Raw genomic sequence first — 24,290 nt, forward strand, 5'->3', positions numbered from 1 at the left:
TCCACGTTCATCACCTCTTTTATGGCAATCAGTTATTTGATAACCTTTCATTCAACAAGTATTTATTGAGTACTTAGTATCTGTCAAGGGCTGCTTTAGGCTTTGGGAATACAGTTGGTGAACAAAAGAAATTCCTTTCTATTATAAAAATAGAAATAGACACTAAACAGGTAAAAAAAAATCTAATGTCATTGCTTTTAAGAAGAGGTCGTAATAAATGAAAGCAGGATAAGAACGCTGGGGAGGCTTGGAGTACCGTGTGCGTGTTGCTCTTTTAGAATGGGTGGCCAAGGAAGGCCTCCCTGAGGATGGTGACATTAGAGCAGAGACTGGAATGCAGCGAGGAAGCAAGCCATGTGACTTTGGGGGGAAGAGTGCGCTTGGTGGAGAGTGAACAGCAAGTTCAGTGACTAGGGTGGAAGCGTGTTTTTCATTAGATTGCCTACATGTGTGAATTGAGAGTTTTATGTAACAATGCAGATTGGTGATTTCTCTAGGATGCCCTGAAGCCTAGTTTCCTGCATTCCTCCATGACCGTGATCTGCTAGACCTAACTAGTGCTGCCCTCTCTAGCAATCTTCTGGGGCTACAGAAGGGCTGCCCTCATTATATGGGGCATACATTCTTTAGAAAAGCTCTGATTTCATAAGATAGTAGTTCAGCTTGTTCTCAATGCCTAATTCAGTTGTTAATATTAAGCTGAATGTGGATGCAAGAAGAGTAAAGTTCTTTAGACCAACAGAAAACCATTTAATTCATTACAACTGCAGTAGGCAGTAAGGAAAGTTTGTTAAGCCAACTATGTTCTGGGCGCTGAAGATACGTAAAAGGGTGATGACATTTTGGAAGGCTTCATAGTTTGCAAAGATCTTTTATATTTTTTATGTTATTTGATACCTCAAACAAGTCTGTCACATCAGTGGGGCAAAAATAATTACTTGACTGTAACAGATGAGGAAACTGATCTCAGAGGTAGGGGAATTACTTGCCCAGGGTCATACAGGTAGTAGTTGATGGAGCACAGACTTGAATATAGTATCTTAAACATTCAATTTCCTATGCTTTCCAGTATATCTAGAGGATAACCAATACAGATTCTGCCTTTGAATTAGATAGCTAATTTTTCTGTGGAACATTATGGATTGATTTGGGGCAAGAATCTTAATAAAAGTTGAAAAAGTGTTGCTATTTGTGTGTTAGTGAGATTGGGCTAGGCAAGTTCATAGGTGCTTTTAAGGATATTTTAACTAAAATAAGGAGTAGAGAGGGAAGAGGAGTTGGTTATAGATGACTACAAGAAGAGCAAGAAGAGGGAAAATGAACAGGAGGTAAAGAAAAAATAATTAAAATGTGTTCTTCATTGTTGTACAGAATCGACAGTGAATTTCTTGGTTTTTAAGTGGTTTTGCAATAGATTACTTCCCTGGAAAGTGACCCCTTCAGTCACTGTTATTTCTCTGATGTTATTTGTTTGATCTGTCTAATATGGTTTAGTTATTCTTCTTTTTTTTTTTTTTTAATTTTTACTTTTTAGAGACAGGGTCTCACTCTGTCACCCAGGCTGGAGTACAGTGGTGTGACTACAGCTCACTGCAGCCTCAACCTCTTAGGCTCAAGAGATCCTCCTACCTCAGCCTCCTGAGTAGCTGGGACTACAGGCATGTGCCACCACACCTGGCTGATTTTTAAAATTTTTTTGTAGAGATGAGTTCTCACTGTGTTGCCCAGGCTGGTCTCGAGCTGCTGGGCTCAATCACTTCTCCCACCTTGGCCTCCCAAAGTGCTAGGGTTATAGATGTGAGTCACCTTGCCCAGCTGGTGGCTGGGCCAGTTATTCTTTACCTGATCATGAATTTTCTCTTCCCCCAAAATAAAAAAAAAGTCTGCAAAAATAATGATTAAAGAGTATAGGCCGGGCACGGTAGCTCACGCCTATAATTCCAGCACTTTGATAGGCCGAGGCAGGCGGATTACAAGGTTAGGAGTTCAAGACCAGCCTGACCAACATGGCGAAACCCCGTCTCTACTAAAAATACAAAAATTAGCCGGGCGTGGTTGTGGGTGCCTGGAATCTCAGCTATTCGGGAGGCTGAGGCAGGAGAATTGCTTGAACCCTGGGAGGCGGAGGTTGCAGTGAGCCAAGATCGGGCCATTGCACTACAGCCTGGGCAACAAGAGCAAGACTCCATTTCAAAAATAAATACATAAAAGGCTATGCTACTAATTGTTATAAGGTAAAATTCCATCATTTTCCCTGTTATTTTGCCCAAGAATATAAAGTTCACTTCTGACTCTTAATATCTTAAGTGAAAATTTTAAGGGCCATACAATGTAAATATTTTGAAAAGGAAAAGACAGGTCCCTCCACATTGTTTCAAATATGTGTTATTATTTGAACTTTTAGCATGCATTTGTGGGGAGTGTGAATAACACAAATACGGACAAGTTCATAAAATACACCGTTGCACAAATAATTATAATGCAAGCAATTACATTATCAATAGAACATTGAACAATAGAACATTGTCAGCATTCACTATAACCCCCACCCGAAACATGTGACCCTCTAAGTTCACAATCCCACCCGTTTCTCTAGGAGCTAACTACTATCTTGATTTTTGTGCCTGTTTTTGTGGTTCTTTTTTTTTTTATTAGACATAGTGCATTGTAGTTCTTTTTTTTTGTTAGACTTAGTGCAGTGATCTCAGCTCATTGCAGCCTCCACCTCCCAGGTTCAAGTGATTCTCATACCTCAGCCTCGTGAGTAGCTGGGATTAAAAGTGCCCGCCACCATGCCTGGCTAATTTCTGTATTTTTGGTAGAAATGGGGTTTTGCCATGTTGGCCAAGCTGGTCTCGAACCCCTGGGCTCATGTGATCCATGTGCCTTGGCATTCCTGAAGTGCTGAGATTACAGGTGTGAGCCATCGTGCCCAGCCTTTTGTGGTTCTTACATGGTGAATTTTCTTGGACTTTGTGTGAATAGAATAAACAATAATGGTGAATTTTTTTTTTTTTTTTTTTGTGGCAGGGTCTCACTCTGTTGCCCAGGTTGGGGTGCAGTGGTGTGATCTTGGCTCACTGCAGCCTCCCCCTCCTGGGTTTAAGTGATTCTCATACCTCATCCTCCTGTGTAGCTGGGATTACAGGTGCGTGCCACCATGCCTGGCTAATTTTTGTATTTTTGGTAGAGATGGGGTTTCACCATGTTGGCCAGGCTGTCTTGAACTCCTGATCTTAAGTGATCTCCATGGCCTCAGCCTCCTAAAGTTCTAGGATTACAGGTATGAGCCACCATGACCAGCCAATGGTGAATTCTTTGATTTTTGGACTTTGTATAAATAGGAAGGCTGTACCTGGCCCTGTTCTAGTTTACTTTTACTCAAGGTTTTCTCTCTTTTAGTAGCTGTTAGGACAGATTTCCATTCCAGACTCCAGCAGCATAATGTAGACATTTTCCTACTTGAAGAGAAGTGGCATCTAAAAGGTTATAGTAAGTCCAAAATGATTGTTAGGGGAAACTTAATATTGCCTTCCCTCAACATATTTCTTCCAGGTAGGAATATGAGTTCATCCTCCCACCATGTAAACCCAGGCATACTGTTGTCTTCGTTTCTTTTTTTTTTTTGAGACGGAGTTTTGCTCTTTTTGCCCAGGCTGGAGTGCAATAGTGTGATCTTGGCTCACTCCAACCTCCGCCTCCTGAGTTCAAGTGATTCTCCTGCCTCAGCCTCCCGAGTAGCTGGGATTACAGGCATGCGCTACCACACCCAGCTAATTTCGTATTTTTTTTTTAGTAGAGACGGGGTTGCACCATGTTGGCCAGGCTGGTCTTGAACTTCTGACCTCAGGCGATCTACCTGCCTTGGCCTCCCAAAGTGCTGGGATTACAGGCATGAGCCACCACGCCTGGCCATCATTTCTAGTTTATATTCTATCAGGCATCTCTTTCAAACATAGACCAGTTTTGATGTCATTGAAAAATATTGAGGCAAGTACCTGTATCCTTGACACTTTTCACAAGTGTTAGAAGGAGAAGGTCTTAGTAACCATGGAGACTGTAGCAGCCCATCATTCTTTCTTAGATTTTACAGCTGGGAAAAGATTTTATCTATAGTCAGGTGTGTTTGGTGCATCAGCAACTGCCTGACCCTATTCTAAATTATATCAGGCTAATTGATATTTGTTCACATTGATTCACTAGCTGTGCACTTGAAAATTTTCGATTTAATTAGTCATTTTTTATCCTTGCTTGCTAATTCATGATTTCGTAGATACTGCATTTGTATTCTTTCTCATTAGAAATGCCAGCAAATCTGGTGGGGCGCAGTGGCTCACGCCTGTAATCCCAGTACTTGGGAGGCTGAGGCAGGTGGATCACCTGAGGTCAGGAGTTCGAGACCAGCCTGGCCAACATGGTTAAACCCCATCTTTACTAAAAATACAAAAAAATTAGCCAGGCATGGTGGCGCTCAACTGTAATCCCAGCTGCTTGGGAGGTAGGCAGGGTAATTGCTTGAACCCGGAGGGTGAAGGTTGCAGTGAGCCGAGATAGCGCCACTGCACTGCCTGGGCAAAAGAGCGAAACTCCATCTCAAAAAAAAAAAAAAAGTCAGCAAATTCTTTTTTACTGTTAATTTTATTGTATTTTTTTTTAATCGTCAAATCATTTTTTGGTTGTCTTACATTTTCATTTTTTTAGGTAACCTTTTATTTCCATTGCAAAACTCTCATTGTTTTTGACCCATGGCATAATAGAGTTCATACTGTTAAATCTCAAAATTAAGCCAAGCATAGGAAACACCTTTTAATAGAGAACATGAAATAAAATAAATAACTTTGCTGCTGGTTAGGACTATCTTTTGGTTGCAGCTAAGAGCTTTCATTCTGGAACAGCTTAGTTTCTCACTGAGACATTTTTAAACTGGAAAGTTCATAAATAGAGGAGTTTTTGTATTCTGGCTCCCTAAAAAATTACTTAGGAAAAGATAAGTCTAGTGAAAGAATGTTTTAGTTGAAATCTGACCTAGTTATTTTGTGGGGTTTTTTTCTTTTCTTTTTTTTTTTTTTTGAGATGGTGTCTTGCTCTGTTGCCAGGCTGGAATGCAGTGGTGTGATCTCGGCTCACTGCAGCCTCCGCCTCCTGGGTTCGAGCAATTCTCCTGCCTCAGCCTCCCGGGTAGCTGGCATTACAGGCATGTGCCACCACACCCGGCTAATTTTGTATTTTTAGTAGAGATAGGGTTTCACCATGTTGGCCAGGATGGTCTCAATCTCTTTTTTTAAATTTATTTATTTTTATTTATTTATTTATTTATTTATTTATTTATTTATTTATTTATTTTGAGACAGAGTCTCGCTCTGTAGCCCAGGCTGGAGTGCAGTGGCGCGATCTTGGCTCACTGCAACCTCTGCCTCCTGGGTTCAAGCGATTCTCCTGCCTCAGCCTCTCGAGTAGCTGGGACTACAGGCGCCCGCCACCACGCCCTGCTAATTTTTTTGTGTTTTAGTAGAGACGGGGTTTCACCATGTTAGTCAGGATGGTCTTGATCTCCTGACCTCATGATCTGTCCACCTTGGCCTCCTAAAGTGCTGGGATTACAGGCATGAGTCACCATGCCCGGCCTCGATCTCTTGACCTTGTGATCCACCCGCCTTGGCTTCCCAAAGTGCTGGGATTACAGGTGTCAGCCATCATGCTCGGCCGACATTTTTTGTCTTTTAAAGCGTCTTGTCTATAATCAAATCATAACTGAGTGTTGGAGGTTGAAAAGCTCATTTTCGTAGGTGCTCTTCATAAGGGCTAAACATTTCCTGGTTGGTTGGATATTTGAATAGTTTAGAGAAAAAGAACATAGTTAATTGGTTAAAATTATACAGTGATTTGAGACCCAAAACTATGGTGAGTTAAAACATAAACTTTTAAGGTGGATTCACTGCATTAAAAAAATACGTATATTCTGAAGGAGTCCAACAGTGCAGAAGTACTGTATATGGAATGAAGTGGGAGAGTCTCCCTGTACCACCTTCTTGTGTAGCTCCTTTCTCCTTAAGCTGGAGATTTGGCAAAAATCCTTCCAGTAGATTTTGTTTACATTTACATGCAGCGGATATATTGAGCGGTGGCTCATACCTGTAATCCGAGCACTTTGGGAGGCCAAGGCAGAAGGATTGCCTGAGTCCAGGAATTTGAGACCAGCCTAGGCAACATGGTGAGACCCTGTTTCTACAAAACATTTTTTTGAAGTAAAAATGTAAATAAATCTTAAAAATATATAAATAGAACCGATCAAAAATTTATAAATAAGTAAATAAATATGGAGAGGGCTGCTTGCGCTTTCTAGGGTAAGGGTGCTAGGTAAATGGAGCATGTGAGATGGATTTTGCATCTCCTTTCCTTCAGTAGGATTTAATAAATCATCAAGTGCTAGGAACCATGCCTGGGAGCTGGGAGTATGGAGTTGATGAAGAATAGGCTAATGTGGATGGGAAAGGTATAAATAAATTTTACTGTATAAAAATAAATTTTGTAGAAGAATATATATAAAGTGTCGGGGGGATATAGAGGAGGAAGAATTTGCATCCTTGTTTTTAAGTTAACGTTTTTATTTCGTAGTATTTCCTAATCTTTCTATTAAATGTAAATACCTGACTTCATCCTGAATCATCAGCCTTATTTCCAGTTTGTATCTGCATCTTTAGTTTGGCTCGTCTCAGGTTGCTCATAGGTCCTTTATCTTCTACATTTGGTTAATGATGGGCAGTTTATAAAGTAACATATATGAGTTTATTTGGGTCTTACAGGAGCTGTGGAGATGTCAGGGAAAGATTCATTATCTTTACCTGGAGACGCTTGGTGGTGGTCATCGTACTGATAAGATGGCATAGCTTTATCATGGAACAGTTCTGGAGTATAACCACCAGGAGGTCCTGACCTCTATGTTGCTCTGGTGTCATTGTTCCTGTGGACAAATGAGCTGTTACCTCCAAAATGCCTTGTCACAGTAGTTGGAGGCAGCATATGAAACACCTAGTTCCCAGAATCGTAATCTAATACCGTGTCGGGCCCCAAAGTTATAAATGGGCTTTGCCTTAAGTCTTATCTTTTGTTCTTCTTGGTTTATAATGTTTCTAATTATTGGAGATGTTGAGAAGATCCAATAAAGCAAATGATATTTAAAAAAAAAAAAGGAAATGCCACCCGAGAGAGGCTAGGAAACTTGGTTAAGATCACTAGCTATTGAAAGGTAAAGTCTCGGGTCTTACTTCTTTCCACTTCTTCTGTTATCTACTTCCGGTGAGACTTAGCAAGGTACTTAGTTGATGTTCAGAAACTTAATTGATATTCCTATTCACGGTATATTTCTTCTGATAGAATAACGGTAGAGTATCCTGACTCCTATGATGTAGGAGGCTGTGTCAAATGAATAATTTTTGTTTAGTTTCTCAGAATTGCTTAGACATATATCTGCCTCTTGTCATATTCCATAGCCCATCATTGATACTATGGATGCTAATATCATTGATACTATTGATACTAATATCCATTCTAATATAAACCTTATTTTGTAGGATTCTGGGTAATTTGATTTTCCAGAAACCCCCTCTGGATTTTAACCTCTCTGATAAGAACCATTTTCCTTACAGTGTCTTCAAATAATTCTCAGTAAATACTTGGGAATGAATAAGTGAATGAATCTTATGTAAAGTAAGCATGGTTATGTATTCTGTATTCTATCTTTGTTATATATATAACAGTATTTATTATGTATATTATAAGCTAAACAACAAAAAGAAATGTTTTTTCATTTTTTAATGCCAAACAAGGTAAATCTCATGTTTTAAAATTGTCTCCAATAAATATGAAAACCTTAATAATTTAACTAGAGATATCTATGCTTTATGTGTGGCCTATCCTGAACCCCTTGGAGAAAGACTTTATACAGAAACTAAGATTTTTTTGGAAAATCATGTTCGGCATTTGCACAAGGTAAGCAATGATACATACATGATATAAATATGTTGATAGTTGTATACTTTACTAGTTTACTGTTTTCCAGTGTAGAACTTTTATCAAGGTCAGCTTGTTTTGCTGCTGCTGCTGCTTTTTTTAAATACAGGGTCTTGCTCTGTTGCCCAGGCTAGGGTGCAGTGGTGCGATCATGGCTCACTGCAGCCCCGACTTCACTGGCTTAAGTGATCCTCCCACCTCAGCCTCCCGAGTAGCTAGGAATACAGACACACACCACCACACCTGGCAATTTTTTGGTTTTTTTTGGTAGAGACGGGGGTCTCACTATATTGCCTAGGCTGGTCTCAAACTCCTGGGCTCCAGTGATCCTCCCGCCTTGGCCTCCCTTGTTTTTGCTTCTTAATCAGCATTTTAAAAAGATACACATATTAAGATCTTTGAGTCAAGCACTGTGTTAGGGAAATCAGTTTACTTGCTCAGCATCTCGTAATTAGTAAATGAAGGAGAGGGTCAGCTCAGGGTTTGTTGAGTTTTGAAATGTGCTCCTACATCCTCTGGATAGTGTTTATACAGCCAAATTTTCCCTTGTTTTTTATTCCTATCTCTTGGTAAATCTCTGTCTTTATTATTTTCAGCTTTTTAGCTGCCTTTCATATGCTATATAAAGTCTTCCCAAAATCTAAAATTAAAAAGAAATGGTAAATGGTGATAGAAGCTATCTCTGTGATCAGTTTTTTTATTAGTATGCCGTACATAGAGGGGCAGCATCACAGACATGATCTGTGTATAAACAGCGAATTTTGCAGTATTTTGCTATAGACAGCATTTCCAACTTAATTTAGACTACTGATCTAATCAGGAACTGGATGAGATAATTTAGTGCCTGCGTAAGAATCTTCACTCTGCTTTTTATTAGCTGTCGTAACCGTGGGCAACTCACTTAACAACTACCTTATGGACTGAGTTTTGACTTTCTTTATCTATAAAATGGGAATAAAACAACACAGTTTATTTAAACTGTCTAACCCTGCACGTGGTCAGGAGTAGATACTTTTTTAAATGGTAAGAACTGGCCTGGTGCGGTGGCTTACACCTGTAATCTCTGTACTTTAGGAGGCTGAGGCAGGAGGATCATATGAGGCCAGGAGTTCAAGACCAGCCTGGGCAATATAGTGAGACACTATCTGTACCAAAAAAAAAAAAAAACCCTCATAAGTAAGGCACAATTGATTGTGTGCTGTTTCCCTGAAAATATTGGAAAATGCTCTACTTCTGATTATATATGGCATATGCATTTTAGTGTTCTAATGTGATCATTTATCCGCTTATAAAAGCGCTTTTGATAGCAAGTGTGTTAAAGTGGTCTTAAAGTGTTTATGTTTAGTATGTTAATTTAAAGTTCCACTTTTGTAAGCTAGTGAGCTTTGGTTACACCGTAAGTGATAACTGTGTAAGACATTAATAATTTTTTTGCAGTTTTATATTTTAGGTTACATTGTAAGTGTGATTTTTTTTTTTTTTTTTTTTTGTTTGGGAGACAGAGTCTTGCTCTGTCACCCAGGCTGGAGTGCAGTGGTGGGGTCTTGGTGTGATCGGGTTCAAGTGATTCTCCTGCCTCAACTTCCTAAGTAGCTGGAACTTACAGGCATGTGCCACCACGGCTGGCTAATTTTTTTTTATTTAGTAGAGACGGGGTTTCACCATGTTGGTCCAGCTGGTCTTGAACTCCTGACCTCAGGTGATCCACCCGCCTTGGCCTCCCAAAGTGCTGGAATTACAGGCGTGAGCCACTGTGCTTGGCTCAGTTTATTCTCTATTATGGATGCTTCACTTTCATGTTGAAGACTCACATCTTTCCCAGTTGTTTCATTTTTAATATGTGTATTTAATATGTGTTGTGTAAATGTAATTTGTACAGCTAGAATTACATAAATTATTTTAGTACATTAATTTTGATACATTTTATGGTTGACAGTGAAAATGATTATTGCTTTTCAAGTAAAAATATTTTTCTTCTTTATATAGAGAGTTTTGGAGTCAGAAGAACAAGTACTTGTTATGTATCATAGGTACTGGGAAGAATACAGCAAGGGTGCAGACTATATGGACTGCTTATATAGGTGAGTGTGCCTTTAAAATCTAGACAAGCTAAGCAGCATTGCCTGCGTTTAATAGTTGACAGGATAATTTTTTTATTGTCTATTTCTCATTCACGTGTGCAAAACTAAAGCATTCTCTCTGACATGGACTTTTCTTTCCTGTGGGGAAAGGTCTATAGTCAGGGTAAGGTGGGTATTTAGGAGCCAGGGAGTGTGTGGAATGTTCTGTGAAAAGTAAAACTGTACTCAGTTGCATGGCTCTGTTTTTTCTGATTGTTTACAACCTGTAGCACATGTTTAATCTCAACAGAGATCATTGTGAAAATTCAACTTGCATGAAACTTAGTGGGAAAATCTCAGCTCATGTCCTCTCGATATGTTCTTATTTGACTCTAGCATTCAGTATTTTATGTTTGATGCAAATGATGTTAGATAAATTACTGGGTTATTTTCCCCTTGAAGTTCTGCATTCCCCATGGTCTAGGCATATTGAATTACTTCTAGTTTCCTAATGGCCCATGGTCTCTCCCATCTTTCTGCCTTTCCTGGTGCTGTTCCATCTGCCTGGATTGCTTCTCTCTTTCTTTTTTTCTATTTTTCTTTGTTTTATTTTGTCCTCTTTTTTTTTTTTTTTTTTTTTTTGAGGCAGGATCTCACCTAGGCTGCAGTGTAGTAGCATGATCTCAGCTCACTCCAGCCTCAACCTCCTGGGCCCTAGCAATCCTCCCACCTCGAACACCCTTCTCCCCTGTTGCTGGAACAACAGGTGTGCACTGCCATGCCCGGCTAATTTTGTTTATTTTTTGTAGAGATGCTGTCTCACTATGTTGCCCAGGATGATCTTGAACTCCTAAGCTTAAGCAGTCCTCCCTCCTCAGTCTCCCAAAGTGCTGGGATTACAGGCATGAGCCACTGTGCCTGGCTAAATTAGTACTATTAAATTGGTGCTATTTATGAACTTTTAGTAAATGTTGCAGCCTATTTAATATGTGTTTGTGTATGTGTGTGTAAAATGATATGAGGTAGTTACTATCTCCATTTTTTACAGAAGAAGAAAGCAATGCTGAGAGCATTTTGTTGAAGGTCACTCAGCTAATGAATCACAAAAGCAGGATTTAAACCCAGATCAGTCTGAATCCGAAGCCCGTCCATTTAACCACTTCATTCTACCATAATCTTGTTCCAGATACATGCTATTTCACTTAAGTAGATTCTATTCTCAATCTTTTTCTTGTACAGGCATACTTTGGAGATGATGTGGGTTCAGTTCCAGGCCACCACACAATAAAGGGAATATTGCAATAAGACAAGTCACACAAGTTGTTTGGTTTCCCAGTGCATATAAGTTATGTTTATGCTATACTGTAGTCTGTTAAGTGTTCAGTAGCATTGTCTGAAAAAATGTGCACAACTTAATTTAAAATTACTTTATTGCTAAAAAAAATGCTGTTGATGATTTGAGCCTTCAGCAAGTTGTGATCCTTTTGCCAGTCTTCTTGCCTCGGTGTTGATGGCTGCTGACTGATCATGGTGGTGGTTGCTGAAGAGTGGGGAGGCTGTGGCAATGTCTTAAAATAAGACAACCATGAAGTTAGCTGCATCAGTTGACTCTTTCTTCACAAAAGATTTCTCTGTAGGGTGCAATGCTGTTGGATAGCATTTTACCTGCAGTAGAAATTCTTACAAAATTGGAGTCAGTACTCTCAAACCCTGCCACCACCTTGTCAGCTAAGCTTATATAATATTTGAATCCTTTGTTGTCATTTCAACAATGTTCATACCATCTTATTAGGAGTAGATTCTATCTCAAGAAACCACTTTCTCATCCATAAGAAGCAACTCCTTATCCATTCAAGTTATATCATGAGATTGCAGCAATTCAGTCCCATCTTTAGGATCCACTTCTGAGTTCTCTTGATGTTTCTACCGCATCTCCAGTCACTTCCTCCCCGGAAGTCTTGACCCTCTCTAAGTCGTCCATGAGGGTTGGAAGTGTTAACTGAAATGAGTGACTGAGGCAGGTGTCTCAATCAAAGTTTATTGAGCTAGCTTAAGGATGCACCCAGGAAAAATGCAAGGCACCGATGCATCTGTGGCTGTTTTGTCCAAAGAAGTTCTTAGGAGGTTTAGTGTTTATACATTTTCCTTAAAACATGAGGGGTGGTGGCAGTGAGGCAAATGGTTACCTACTTGTGAGACTAATTAATGCCAGGTAAATCTACATTTTATATAAGGTAAACCTTTGAAGCAAAAGGAAATAGAAGAAGAAAACAGTTGTGCAGACATCTCAGGGAAGGAATGATTACTCTCATCTTGACTTTGCCCTGTGCCTGGGAATATCAGCTAATATCAGGTGGATGCTAACAGACCTTAGGTTTTAGGAACTAGACTTTAGACTACAGATCTGGAGTTACAATTGACCTGTCCTTGTGTTATGGGAGGATTTACATTTTAATGGTTTTGAGGCTAGCAAAGAATTTACGTATGAGTGACTTTTTGAGGCGGGGTAGTCATCAGGAAATGGCTGAGGTTTTTTGCCTTACCATGGGGGTCTAGCTAATATATAATGTTTCGACACAAACTTGTAAGAGTTATTCGTCCAGGAAGAGGATGGCCATTTAGCATGACTCAGCCTCCAAGGTTAAATTCCTGTTTTGGCCTAGGAGTTTTGGGAATCCTGAGATTTTATTTCCCTTTACAGAATCAGCATCTTCTAATCACCTGTTCATAATGATATTTAGACCTTCTCCCATGAATCATAAATGTTCTTTTTTTTTAAATTTTATTATTAATTTTTGAGACCGAGTCTCGCTCTGTTTCCCCGGCTGGAGTGCAGTGGCACAATCTTGGCTCACTGCAGCTTCCGCCTCCCAGGTTCAAGTGATCCTCCTTCCTCAGCCTCCTGAGTAGCTAGGATTACAGGCACACGCCACCATACCTGGCTAATTTTTGTATTTTTTTTAGTAGAGACGGGGTTTCACCATGTTGGCCAGGATGGTCTCGAACTCCTGATCTCGAGTGATCCGCCCGCCTCAGCCTCCCAAAGTGCTGGGATTACAGGCGTGAGCCACTGTGTCCAGCCTCATGTCTTTAATAAGAAACAAATATGTGGTTAATAAATTTGATTATAAAATACTACAGTGACTTATAAATTAAGAATGGTGTCCATATTAAAATGAAAAATGGAACTGTTTATGTTTTAAATTATGACTTTATTTTATTACTTTTTTTTAATTTTTTTCAGACGGAGTCTTGCTCCGTTGCCCAGGCTGGAGTGCAGTGGTGTGATCTCGGCTCACTGCAACCTCCGCCTCCTGGATTCAAGTGATTCTCCTGCCTCAGTCTCCTGAGTAGCTGGGATTACAGGCAGCCACCACCATGCCTGGCTAATCTTTGTATTTTTTTAGTAGAGACGGAGTTTCACCATGTTGGCCAGGCTGGTCTCCTGACCTCAGGTGATCCGCCTGCCTCAGCCTCCCAAAGTGCTAGGATTACAGACGTGAGCCACCATGCCTGGCCATGACTTTATTTTAAAACATTGTATTTCAAGCTTAAATTTACCAAGAGTAAAAATCTGCAATAAGAAAGACATAGTTAATGTAAGTTAGTTTAAATTTTATTCTGTGAGGAAAAGATAATACTGGTTTGTCCTAGCAGATAAAAAGCATGTAAAGCTGCACTAAATCAATACCTGACTCAAGAATATACATCCAGATCTTTGGAATGGATTAGTGAATTCAGGCCTGATCTGCAGATCTAGCATCTGCTTCTGTGCTAAGCAGTTTACACTTATTACATAGGTAAAGGAAGCTCCTGTAGAATTCTGAATAGGAAAGTGACATCCTGACAGCAGAATTTTTAGATGAATTAAAGATGCCAGAAACTGAAGTAGAGCCCAGTCATACAAATGTTCCACATGATCGGGGCAGAGGGTCAGCAAGTACATTGGAAGTCAAAGGAAGTAGTGGGAGGAGGTGATGAATACTTTAGGAAGACAGGAAGACTGACTAATTGAAGCAGGCAAAATGGAAGGATGAGATAAGTGATTCTGATGTTTTAGGCGAGGTTACCAGAATGGTCTTGGTGCCAGTGACCAGAAAAGAAAACTGGTTTGGAGCAGATTCCATATTGGAAGGCATGTGTAAATGGTAATATGACAATTAAGTACCCTCTACTGAGGGAGCACCCCTCCCTGACGAAATCTTATATTTGTTTGTATATTGTACCACAGAGTGAGCTCTGTGTGGGCAGAGACCATATTTTTGCTTTTCATCTTTGTGTTTCCAGTGCCTCATGTTGACCTGGCACACAGTATACCCTCAGCCGATGTTGAATGGGAGTGGGAGACCTCTCCTGAGTTTCTGTGTCAGCCCTGCCACTTAGGAGCCGATTGACCTTTGCAAGCAAGCTCTTTAACCTCTCTAGGCTGCAGCTTTCTTAGGTATAAAATGATCATAGGAGTACCACATACATCTGTCTTATAGTATTCAGCCACATAAAATGCTTAGGGCTGTGTCTGACAGGTGATCTCAATAAATGTTAGTGATTACTTTTATTTCTTGGTATTCATGGCTTTTATGATCTGGCTGCAGGCTGCTTTTCCAGGTTTGTGTTGTACTGTTAGCTTTTGCTATCCTTGCTGTCTGGAATGTTATCCATTTATTTATTCAGTAATTATTTTTTGAGGGCTTGACTTTTGCCTGCCACTACTGTGGATGCTGTCTACAAGAGGAGGTTCTTGCTTTGTATACTGTACATTCTAGAGAGGAGATGAATGTACCAAAAAAAGAAACCAATAAAAGCATAGGATTATTTCATAGTAGCAATTACTGTGAAGAAAATAAAACAGTTGTGCATTAAATAGTTATTTGCTTAGGGCTGGGAAGTGAAGGCTAACTCCTCTGGGGTTCAGGGCAGGCCTGAAAGGTGTGTCTGTGCTGTGAGACTCGGATGAAAGGGGACTACCCTCAGAATATCTGGGATGGGGCACTTAGGTGGAGAGGCCATCCCCTCTCTACCTTTTACTTTTGTCTCTCAATCTGATTCCTCTTTCCTCACCTGGAAGGCATGGTTGGAAACTCAGCATGAAATTTTGAGAGTTACAGTGAGGATAGAGAGGAAGGAATAATTGGCATTTTAAAGGGGAAAAAAAAGAGTATGATCTTGTAACTTATGGTCAGAGGACACTAAAATATGAAATGGTACATCAAGGTTGTAAGCCATGGAATGTAGAGCCTTGACTAGTGAATATGGAGGTGGAGCTTGTGTAAGTGGTTGTGGGTATACCACTTTGGAGTCAATTTTCTAGGAGTTATTATTATTTCTTTAAGAGACAGTCTCACTGTTACCCAGGCTGCTCTCAAACTGCTGGCCTCAAGTGATCCTCCCACCTCAGCCTCCCAAAGCACTGGGATTACAGGCGTGAGCCCCCACGCCTGGCCAGGAATTACGTGTTAAATTGTTTCCCAGAATTGTTGTCTTGTTTTGGTTGTCTTTGTTTTTAATTTGTCTGTAAATGCTGAGTGGACCCTTCATTTTGGTGTAGTGAATTTTGAAAAGTGTATATATTCACATATAGATTTCATGGGTTGTTTCCTAAAATACTTGTATTGTCAATAGCTATTTACACTAGCAGAACTTTTCAAATGAATAGTTTTAGGTGGTGATCGTTAAAGGCATTATAGTGAAATCTGGGATCCTAAAAACTACACAGTTGAACATTACGAGTCCTTTCTCCATGTTTTATTTTAGAATTCTGTGTTCATCTCGGTTATTCTTAGAGTTAATCACATTTATTAGTCTTGAAATATATTAAACATTTTTATTATAATTCGTTTTCCTCTGGTAGACAAAGTCATCTTGTATCTGTCAATCTTGCCCATACTTACTATCTGTAACACTCTGTTCCATTTTCTTACCTACTGATTGTGATCTTTTTTGTTTAAAAATGAAAAATTGCATTTCTTCCTGGTGATTAGAATATAAATTAGAAAGCTAACTTGACTTTTTTTTTTTTTTTTGACATGGAGTCTTGGAGTCTTGCTCTGTCGCCCAGGCTGGAGTGCAGTGGCGCAATATCGGCTCACTGCAAGCTCCGCCTCCCGGGTTCATGCCATTCTCCTGCCTCAGCCTCTCTGAGTAGCTGGGACTACAGGCGCCCGCCACCACGCCCAGCTAATTTTTTGTATTTTTAGTAGAGACGGGGTTTCACCGTGGTCTCGATCTCCTGACCTCGTGATCCGCCCGCCTTGGCCTCCCAAAGTGCTGGGATTACAAGCGTGAGCCACTGCGCCCGGCCTAACTTGACTTTTATCTTTTAACCGTTCTCTGTTTAATTTTTGGAAAGTGGACTTTATCTTGACTTTCCCAAGAAGAGTCTGGGAAGTAGCAAACGAGATTGTAGAAATTCCGAAACTTGGATAAGAGTTGTTGGGCTAGAAGGGTATTATAAGGGCTTGCAGAGAAAGGTGGGCTGATAATTTTAATTTTTTTTATATTTCTAATCTCTACATAATTCATTTCTTTTGGATTTGTTAGTAGGCTATTCCATGGTTGATATGTAACCTTAAAAATATTCTTCTAAAGTTGCAAGTTATTTGCTTTCCTACTGAGTTTAACTTAATATCCATTGGTATTACATTTATTTTCCAGGTATCTCAACACCCAGTTTATTAAAAAGAATAAATTGACAGAAGCAGACCTTCAATATGGCTATGGTGGTGTAGATATGAATGAACCACTTATGGAAATAGGAGAGGTAGGAAATTCTTTAAATGACTAGCAAACATAAGTATGTTTTTATACATTGAGGTAATTTGATTGCGCATCATTTTTTAAGGACACTGATTTGGCTAGCTTAAAATGGTCAAGATTTAAAATATCCTAAATAAAATGCTATAGTGATTTCCTAAGAATCCTCAGAGGAACGAAAAAGATGTGACAACTACTCTTTTGATAATTAAATTTATAATGGATGAATGATAGAGTTAATGGTTCTGCATTGTGAAAAAACTCAAAAACAATTATAAAGTGTTGACGGCCCTGTAGTTAAAAAGTGCAGGGGACAAGTACTTAAAAGACAGGCTAGAGGAGAGGAAACACAAATTTATGGATACAACAAATTTATTGTAACTTTACTTTAAAAGTAATTAAATTCAGAGTAAAACAATTAAATGGGCAGTTTGGTCAGTTCGTTCAAGTTCTTGAGGTACAATGCAAATTAAAATATGGAAAATTATGCTGATTGTGAAAGAAATATTATTGTACAAGCTTGTTTATTCATTTAATACATCTTTATTGTATAGCCAGGCATTGGGGATACAATGGTGAACAGACAGAAAGTCCCTGCACACAAAAGCTTGTAAGTTCATGTAAGGGAAGCAGATGCCAAATAGGAAATTAATGTTAACTTGTGATTTGTGTTAATGAAGGAAATAAACAGGCTAAGAGGCAGCATTAGGAGACATTTAAGGTAGTGTAATCCTTTCCGAAAGAAATTGATCAGTGTCTTTCTTTCAATACAGTTTAAAATACTTAATACCTTTTGACCAAGTAGTCCCAAGTCCCAAGCCTAGTGATCCATACTTGGAAAATAATAAATATGAGAAAAGAGTTTAATGTTTAAAAGTATTGTTTGCAATCATTGTTAATAGGATGCCTAATGACTGAACAGTGTAAAATTTCAGCATCCAACATTCAGCAATAAAAAGCATGGAAGAAGAATGCATTATACATGATATGATTTTGTTATAAAAGTAGACAAATGGAAAATTAATAGCAGAAAATTGTTCACAGAAACTTTAACAAAGCAGACATTGTTTATGAAAAAATTTGGACACAAAATTATAGGTATATGTTGAATACAAATACAATTATAGGGAAAAGATGATGTAGAGAAAAAGATCAATGAGAAATACCAAAATATTAACAGTAGTTGCTTTTAGTTAGTAGCATTATAAGTGAATGATTTACTTAAAATTTTCCCTTATCACCAGCACTGTCAAGCACGCTTCTCTTCCCAGAGGAAATCACTGTAAACAACTTAGTTTGCATCTTTTCTGAACTTTACCTGTGTATTTACAAATATTTACATACACACACACAGCAGTTTTGATTTTATTTCTCAAACTTCGATAAAATGGCACACATAAAGTTCTACAGCCTATATTTCTTGCCTTTTTTTTTGTTATTTGTTAATGTCTGTCTTTTTACATAAGTTTGTTTTTTGTGAAAGCTTAATATTCTGTGGAGATACAGAATAATTTTTTAAACTATCCCTTAATTTTTTTTTTTTTTTTTTGAGACGGAGTCTCGCTGTGTCATCCAGGCTGGAGTGCAGTGGTGTGATCTTGGCTCACTGCAAGCTCCACCTCCCAGGTTCACACTATTCTCCTGCCTCAGCCTCCCAAGTAGCTGGGACTACAGGCACCTGCCACCACACCCGGCTAATTTTTTGTATATTTAGTAGAGGTGGGGTTTCACCGTGTTAGCCAGGATGGTCTGGATCTCCTGACCTTGTGATCCGCCTGCCTCGGCTTCTCAAAGTGCTGGGAGTACAGGCGTGAGCCACTGCACCCTGCTGATTTTTAATTTTTTGTTATTACAAACAACACTGCAGTGGACACCACTATTCTTTATTCATTCATTATTTTTGAACCCCTCTGTGTTATATGTTGAATACAACAGTGAACAAAATAGAGAAAAATCTTATGCTCACGGAGTCATATTTATGTGTATATATGTCTTGGTACATGAGCAGAACTTTTCATAGACTGGGTGTCAGGAAGCTTCTGTCGAAGCACATCCTGAAGTTTCGCAGCTCTGCCCCATTGCCTTTGAGAAGGGCCTTTACCAGTGTGCCCTTCTACCACGTGTGTAAAATACCAGTTTTTCATGTATTGCCTCCCCAGTCCCCATTCATGCTATTAAGAAAGAAAGGCAAAACTTGAACAATGTTCCTTGTGGGAAGACAGATGCTTAATTACCCATGGATCAGAATAAAATTACCCTAGGGAAACAATAGGGAGGTTAGCAACAGCCTATCTGGATGTAGTTAGTGTGGAAAAAGAGAAGAGTCAAACAAACAAAAAAGATTGGTAAATTTGAGTATATTAAACTTTAATATATTTTTACCAAAACACAATAAAGAAACTGAGCAGTTGATTTACTGGGACAGACTGTGAAACTTTCAAGGGATTAATTTCCACAATATATAAAAAACTCTAGCTTTTATTAAGAACAAGACAAACTTTAACAGACTAACGGGCAACATTAGGAATGGTCGTTTCACAGGGAAGAACCCAAAATGGACAATAAACATTAAAGAATTCCCAGCTTCACTCAGTAAAATGAGAGTTAAAACCACAAGGAGACACTATTTTTTGTTGTTGTTTGTTTTTTGTTTTTGTTTTTTTTTTTTTGAGACGGAGTCTTGCTGTCGCCCAGGCTGGAGTGCAGTGGCATGATATCCGCTCACTGCAGGCTCTGCCCCCTGGGTTCACGCCATTCTCCTGCCTCAGCCTCCCGAGTAGCTGGGACTACAGGCGCCCGCCACCTCGCCTGGCTAATTTTTTGTATTTTTAGTAGAGACGGGGTTTCACCATGTTAGCCAGGAATCGTGTCGATCTCCTGACCTCGTGATCCGCCCGCTTCAGACTCCCAAAGTGCTGGGATTACGGACGTGAGCCACCATGCCCGGCCAGTGTTTTTTTTTTTTTTTGAGACAGAGTCTCGCTCTGTCGCCTGGGCTGGAGTGCAGTGGCGCGATCTCAGCTCATTGCAAGTTCCGCCTCCTGGGTTCACATCGTTCTCCAGCCTCAGCCTCCCGCATAGCTGGGACTACAGGCACCCGCCACCATGCCCGGCTAATTTTTTGTATTTTTAGTAGAGACGGGGTTTCACCCTGTTAGCCAGGATGGTCTCAATCTCCTGGCCTTGTGATCCGCCCGCCTCGGCCTCCCAAAGTGCTGGGATTACAGGCGTCAGCCACCGTGCCTGGCCAAGGAGACACTATTTTATGTCCAGCAGACTGGCAAAGTTTGACTAAAGCCTGGCAGTACCACTTGTTGTCAAGTATGGGGACTAATGGGAAATCTTGTCTTTTGCTATGCAAGTGTAAATTGGAAAATCATTTGGCTTGATTTAGTAAAGCTGCATGAGCACTTGATTGTTCAGTCCAGGATCTCAACTTGTAGGTGTATATCAGAGAATCTCTTGCTTATGTGGGCCAAATGATGCATACAGGAATCACAGCATTGTTTCCAGTAGCAGAAAATAGGAATCACAGACACATCAGCAGTCATCAGCAGTAGAGTGGAAAAATAAATCATGGCATGTTTATACAACAGGATGCTGTATAGCAGTGCCAATGATTGAGCTATGGCTGTATGTTTCCACTGGATGGGTTTCACAAAATTCTGGATTGTAATAACCGGAGGGGAAAGGAGGAGGCTATCTGGGACAATGATAATGGTGAAGTTGTATTTCTTAAACTGGGTAGTGAATACAGGAATGTTTTATTACTCTTTTAACCAACTTGCTCTTTTTATGTTGGTATAAAATTTTTCGTAATTAAAAAAATCAGTCTACAGCCAAATCACATTATTTCATTTAACATAAATCCTTTGTTTCTGTTATGGTCCAGGTATCTATAGCCCATTTATAGTTTTGAGCATTTTAACAATCAATAAATGAAGTGGTTTCTTTGTTTTTTTTTTTTGAGATGGGGTCTCGCACTGTCGCCAGGCTGGAGTGCAGTGGCATGATCTGGGCTCACTGCAACCTCCACCTCCCAGGTTCAAGCAATTCTCCTGCCTCAGCCTCCCGAGTAGCTGGAATTACAGGCGCCTGCCACCACACCAGGCTCATTTTTGTATTTTTAGTAGAGACAGGGTTTTGCCATGTTTGCCAGGATGGTCTTGATCTCCTGACCTCGTGATGCGCCCGCCTCGGCCTCCCAAAGTGCTGGGATTACAGACGTGAGCCACTGTACCTGGCCTAAATTAAGGTTTTATAATAATCAATTATTTCTTGAGATTTTCAAGTAATAATAAAACCTTAATGTTGATAAGGCTAGTAGAGTGGTCACTGATATTTCAAATTAGAAATTTATTTTCTTTGAGTTTTTAAATTTTTGTTCAGGTTTTATTTGAATTTTGAAGTATTAGTATAAATACTTCTTTTGATGAGTATTTTTAGTTAAAAAAAAAACCTTGAGGGAATGTTAAACATATACTAAGTAATTCAGCCCTGATGATTTTCGTTTTTCCTGGCAGCTAGCATTGGATATGTGGAGGAAATTGATGGTTGAACCACTTCAGGCCATCCTTATCCGAATGCTGCTCCGAGAAATCAAAAAGTGAGTACTGACATTTATCTTACTGAGTCAATTTTATTTTGTTGTTTGATATGGTTTTAAAATAGTGTACAATTGCATAGCCAGTGACTAGCCTTGGGGCTGGTTTTACCGTAATGAGCTTCATTTTACTTCTAATGCCAGCATTTTTAAGTTGTTTTATTTTCTTCTTCTTCTTTCTTTTTTTTTTCTTTTTCTTTTTGGTGGGAGGAGCTCTGGTCTTTTCTTATACCCTAATATGCTTAGTATATAAATAAGTATCTGAGGGAAGTGACTCATTGCCTTTCAGAGCTGAAAACTCTTAGACTTTCTAGGCAGCGCCCTGAGTTGCTTGTACATATTATCTGTGTAAATCCTCGTGAGGACCACCTATTCAGGAAGACATTCTTCTAGTTAGTTGGCTACCTCTTAGCCTCAGTGTTATAATCAATAACTTGCCTAATTTTGTGAGATAAATTTTTGGGAAAATGGTTTCCCACTCTACCCATGGCTCAGAGTGGTAACACTTTTTACCCTAGTGCTGTGTGAATACAATTTAGTACAAAGAACATTTTCCTGTGGAATCTAGAATAGAACATCCTTGGATTAGCTCTGGCTCAAAGACTCTCAGAAGCACTCTGTCAGTCACACAAATATATATCCAATAAATTCCAGGTTACTGTAACTGATGTTATAGGAATTATCTAGACCAGTGAATTGTAGTGTAATAATGGCCACTCCACCTGTATCTGTGCTCATCAAGAATACCTAAATAAGGAGTTTTTTTTTTATATGAGGAATACTTTGTCAAAGCCGTGGTACTTAGTATGGGACTCCTGGGAGGAAGTAAGGGATTAAACACACACACCCACCCGTACGCCTCACATAAGAAGATAAGAGAATATTTTTAAATTTTTAATACCCAAAAGAAAGTAGGTGGTAACAACTAGTAACTTGATTTTTAAAAATTGTCACTGACCGTTTGAATGATTCCATTGTTTTTAGAGATAGAGAGCTGGAGAGGAAAGGCAATAGTGAAGCAGTAGGGTGTAACCCGTTGTTTTTCTTCCTCTTTTCTTTACAAAACTGTGAACTAAAAAGAACACTCCCAACAAAACTTCTAAGTTCTAATATAATTTCTCCTGCTAAAATATACTAACTTTTCTTTTGACTTGGAATTCAAGTATTTAAAAGTATAATGACAATACTGTTACACTTTCTAAATGTACTTTTATGAAATATCTTTTTTAATATAATTTTGTCCCAACCTAGTGAATTTTTCTTGTGTGATTGTTAGTTTGCTAAAAATCAATATGATAAAAAATGAAAGAAACAATGTAAGAAAAATAATACAACTAAAGCATATTAATTCTGGAAAAGATAGATTATCTGGTCTGCTTGTGTTATTTTTGTTGTTATAATCGGCTTCCATTAAAGCATTGTTTCACATGCTTTACTAAGATCTCACTTATTCTTCATGACAGCTGTCTTAGGTAGAGTTTTGCATGTTAAAGTTAAGGAAACTAAGGCATATTAATAATAGAATTAAACATGGGAACTACATACCAAGCATTGTGCTAAAAATTTTACATGCATCTTCCCATTTAATCCTCACGAAGGCTAATACTATTAGTGTCACCATTTTACATGCATGACATCCTTGACATGCAAAAGTCAATGGTGGTGATCTAACTCAGATCATTTGACTCCAGCCTCCATCTAATAATAATTCTAGGGATTCACATCTGGGCTAATCTAACTCTGAATTCGTTATGCCTGTCCTTTTTTCTTTTTTTTTTTTTTTTTTTTTTGAGACAGGAGTCCCGCTCTGTCTCCTAGGCTGTAGTGCAGTGGCATGATTTTGGCTCACTGCAGCCTCCGCCTCCCGGGTTCAAGCAATTCTCTTGCCTCAGCCTCCCAAGTAGCTGGGTACCACCACCCCCTGCTAATTTTTGTATTTTTAGTAGAGACCGGTTTTCACCATGTTGGCCAGGTTGGTCTCGAACTCCTACCTCAAGTGATCTGCCTTTCTCAGCCTCCAAAAGTGTGGGGATTACAGGAGTGAGCCACTGTGCCTGGTCTTTATGCCTGTATTTTTTTTTTTTTTTTTTGAGACAGAGTCTTGCTCTGTCGCCCAGGTTGGAGTGCAATTGCACAATCTTAGCTCATTGCAACTTCTGCCTCCTGGGTTCAAGCGATTCTTCTGCCTCAGCCTCCCGAGTAGCTGGGATTACAGGCGTGCATCACCGTGCCTGGCTAATTTTTTATTTTTAGTAGAGACGGGGTTTTACCATGTTGGCCAGGCTGATCTGGAACTCCTGACCTTGTGATCCGCCCACTTGGGTCTCCCAAAGTGCTGAGATTACAGGCGTGAGCCACCGCGCCCGGCCTATGCACAGAATATTTCTTCCACTCCTGGCTCCCATACCTTTAACTCAGTGGGGAATACATTTTAGTTTTATCATTATAAAACCATTTATTTTGTCTTAAGGAAACAGCAAGTTTTATTTACAGGTAAATAAATTGGGCTGGGCGCGGTGGCTCACGCTTGTAATCCCAGCACTTTGGGAGGCCGAGGCAGGTGGATCACGAGGTCAGGAGATCGAGACCACGGTGAAACCCCGTCTCTACTAAAAATACAAAAAAACTAGCCCGGCGTGGTGGCAGGCGCCTGTAGTCCCAGCTACTCAGAGAGGCTGAGGCAGGAGAATGGCGTGAACCCTAGAGTCGGAGCTTGCAGTGAGCTGAGATCGCGCCACTGCACACCAGCGTGGGAGACAGAGCAAGACTCCGTCTCAAAAAAAAAAAAATAAATAAATAAAATAAATAAATAAATAAATTGAATTTCAACAAAGAGAAATGAGTTGAAAACTTGAATATAGCTAATG

At 39.5% G+C, this 24,290-nt stretch overlaps 1 protein-coding gene across 3 annotated transcripts in view; it reads left to right on the plus strand.

Moving 5' to 3' along the window:
• CUL2 (cullin 2) overlaps nucleotides 1-24,290 on the plus strand; it is a 90,711-nt gene that overhangs the window by 21,565 nt on the left and 44,856 nt on the right. For all 3 annotated transcript variants that reach the window (XM_030797656.1, XM_030797658.1, XM_030797657.1), the window contains exons 3-6: nucleotides 7,887-7,989; nucleotides 9,997-10,091; nucleotides 16,722-16,827; nucleotides 21,344-21,426. In XM_030797656.1, the coding sequence (XP_030653516.1) occupies nucleotides 7,887-7,989; nucleotides 9,997-10,091; nucleotides 16,722-16,827; nucleotides 21,344-21,426 (387 nt within the window). The remainder of the gene's footprint in view (nucleotides 1-7,886; nucleotides 7,990-9,996; nucleotides 10,092-16,721; nucleotides 16,828-21,343; nucleotides 21,427-24,290) is intronic.

Source organism: Nomascus leucogenys, chromosome 18 (assembly GCF_006542625.1).
Source record: "Nomascus leucogenys isolate Asia chromosome 18, Asia_NLE_v1, whole genome shotgun sequence".
Classification (NCBI taxonomy): domain Eukaryota; kingdom Metazoa; phylum Chordata; class Mammalia; order Primates; family Hylobatidae; genus Nomascus; species Nomascus leucogenys.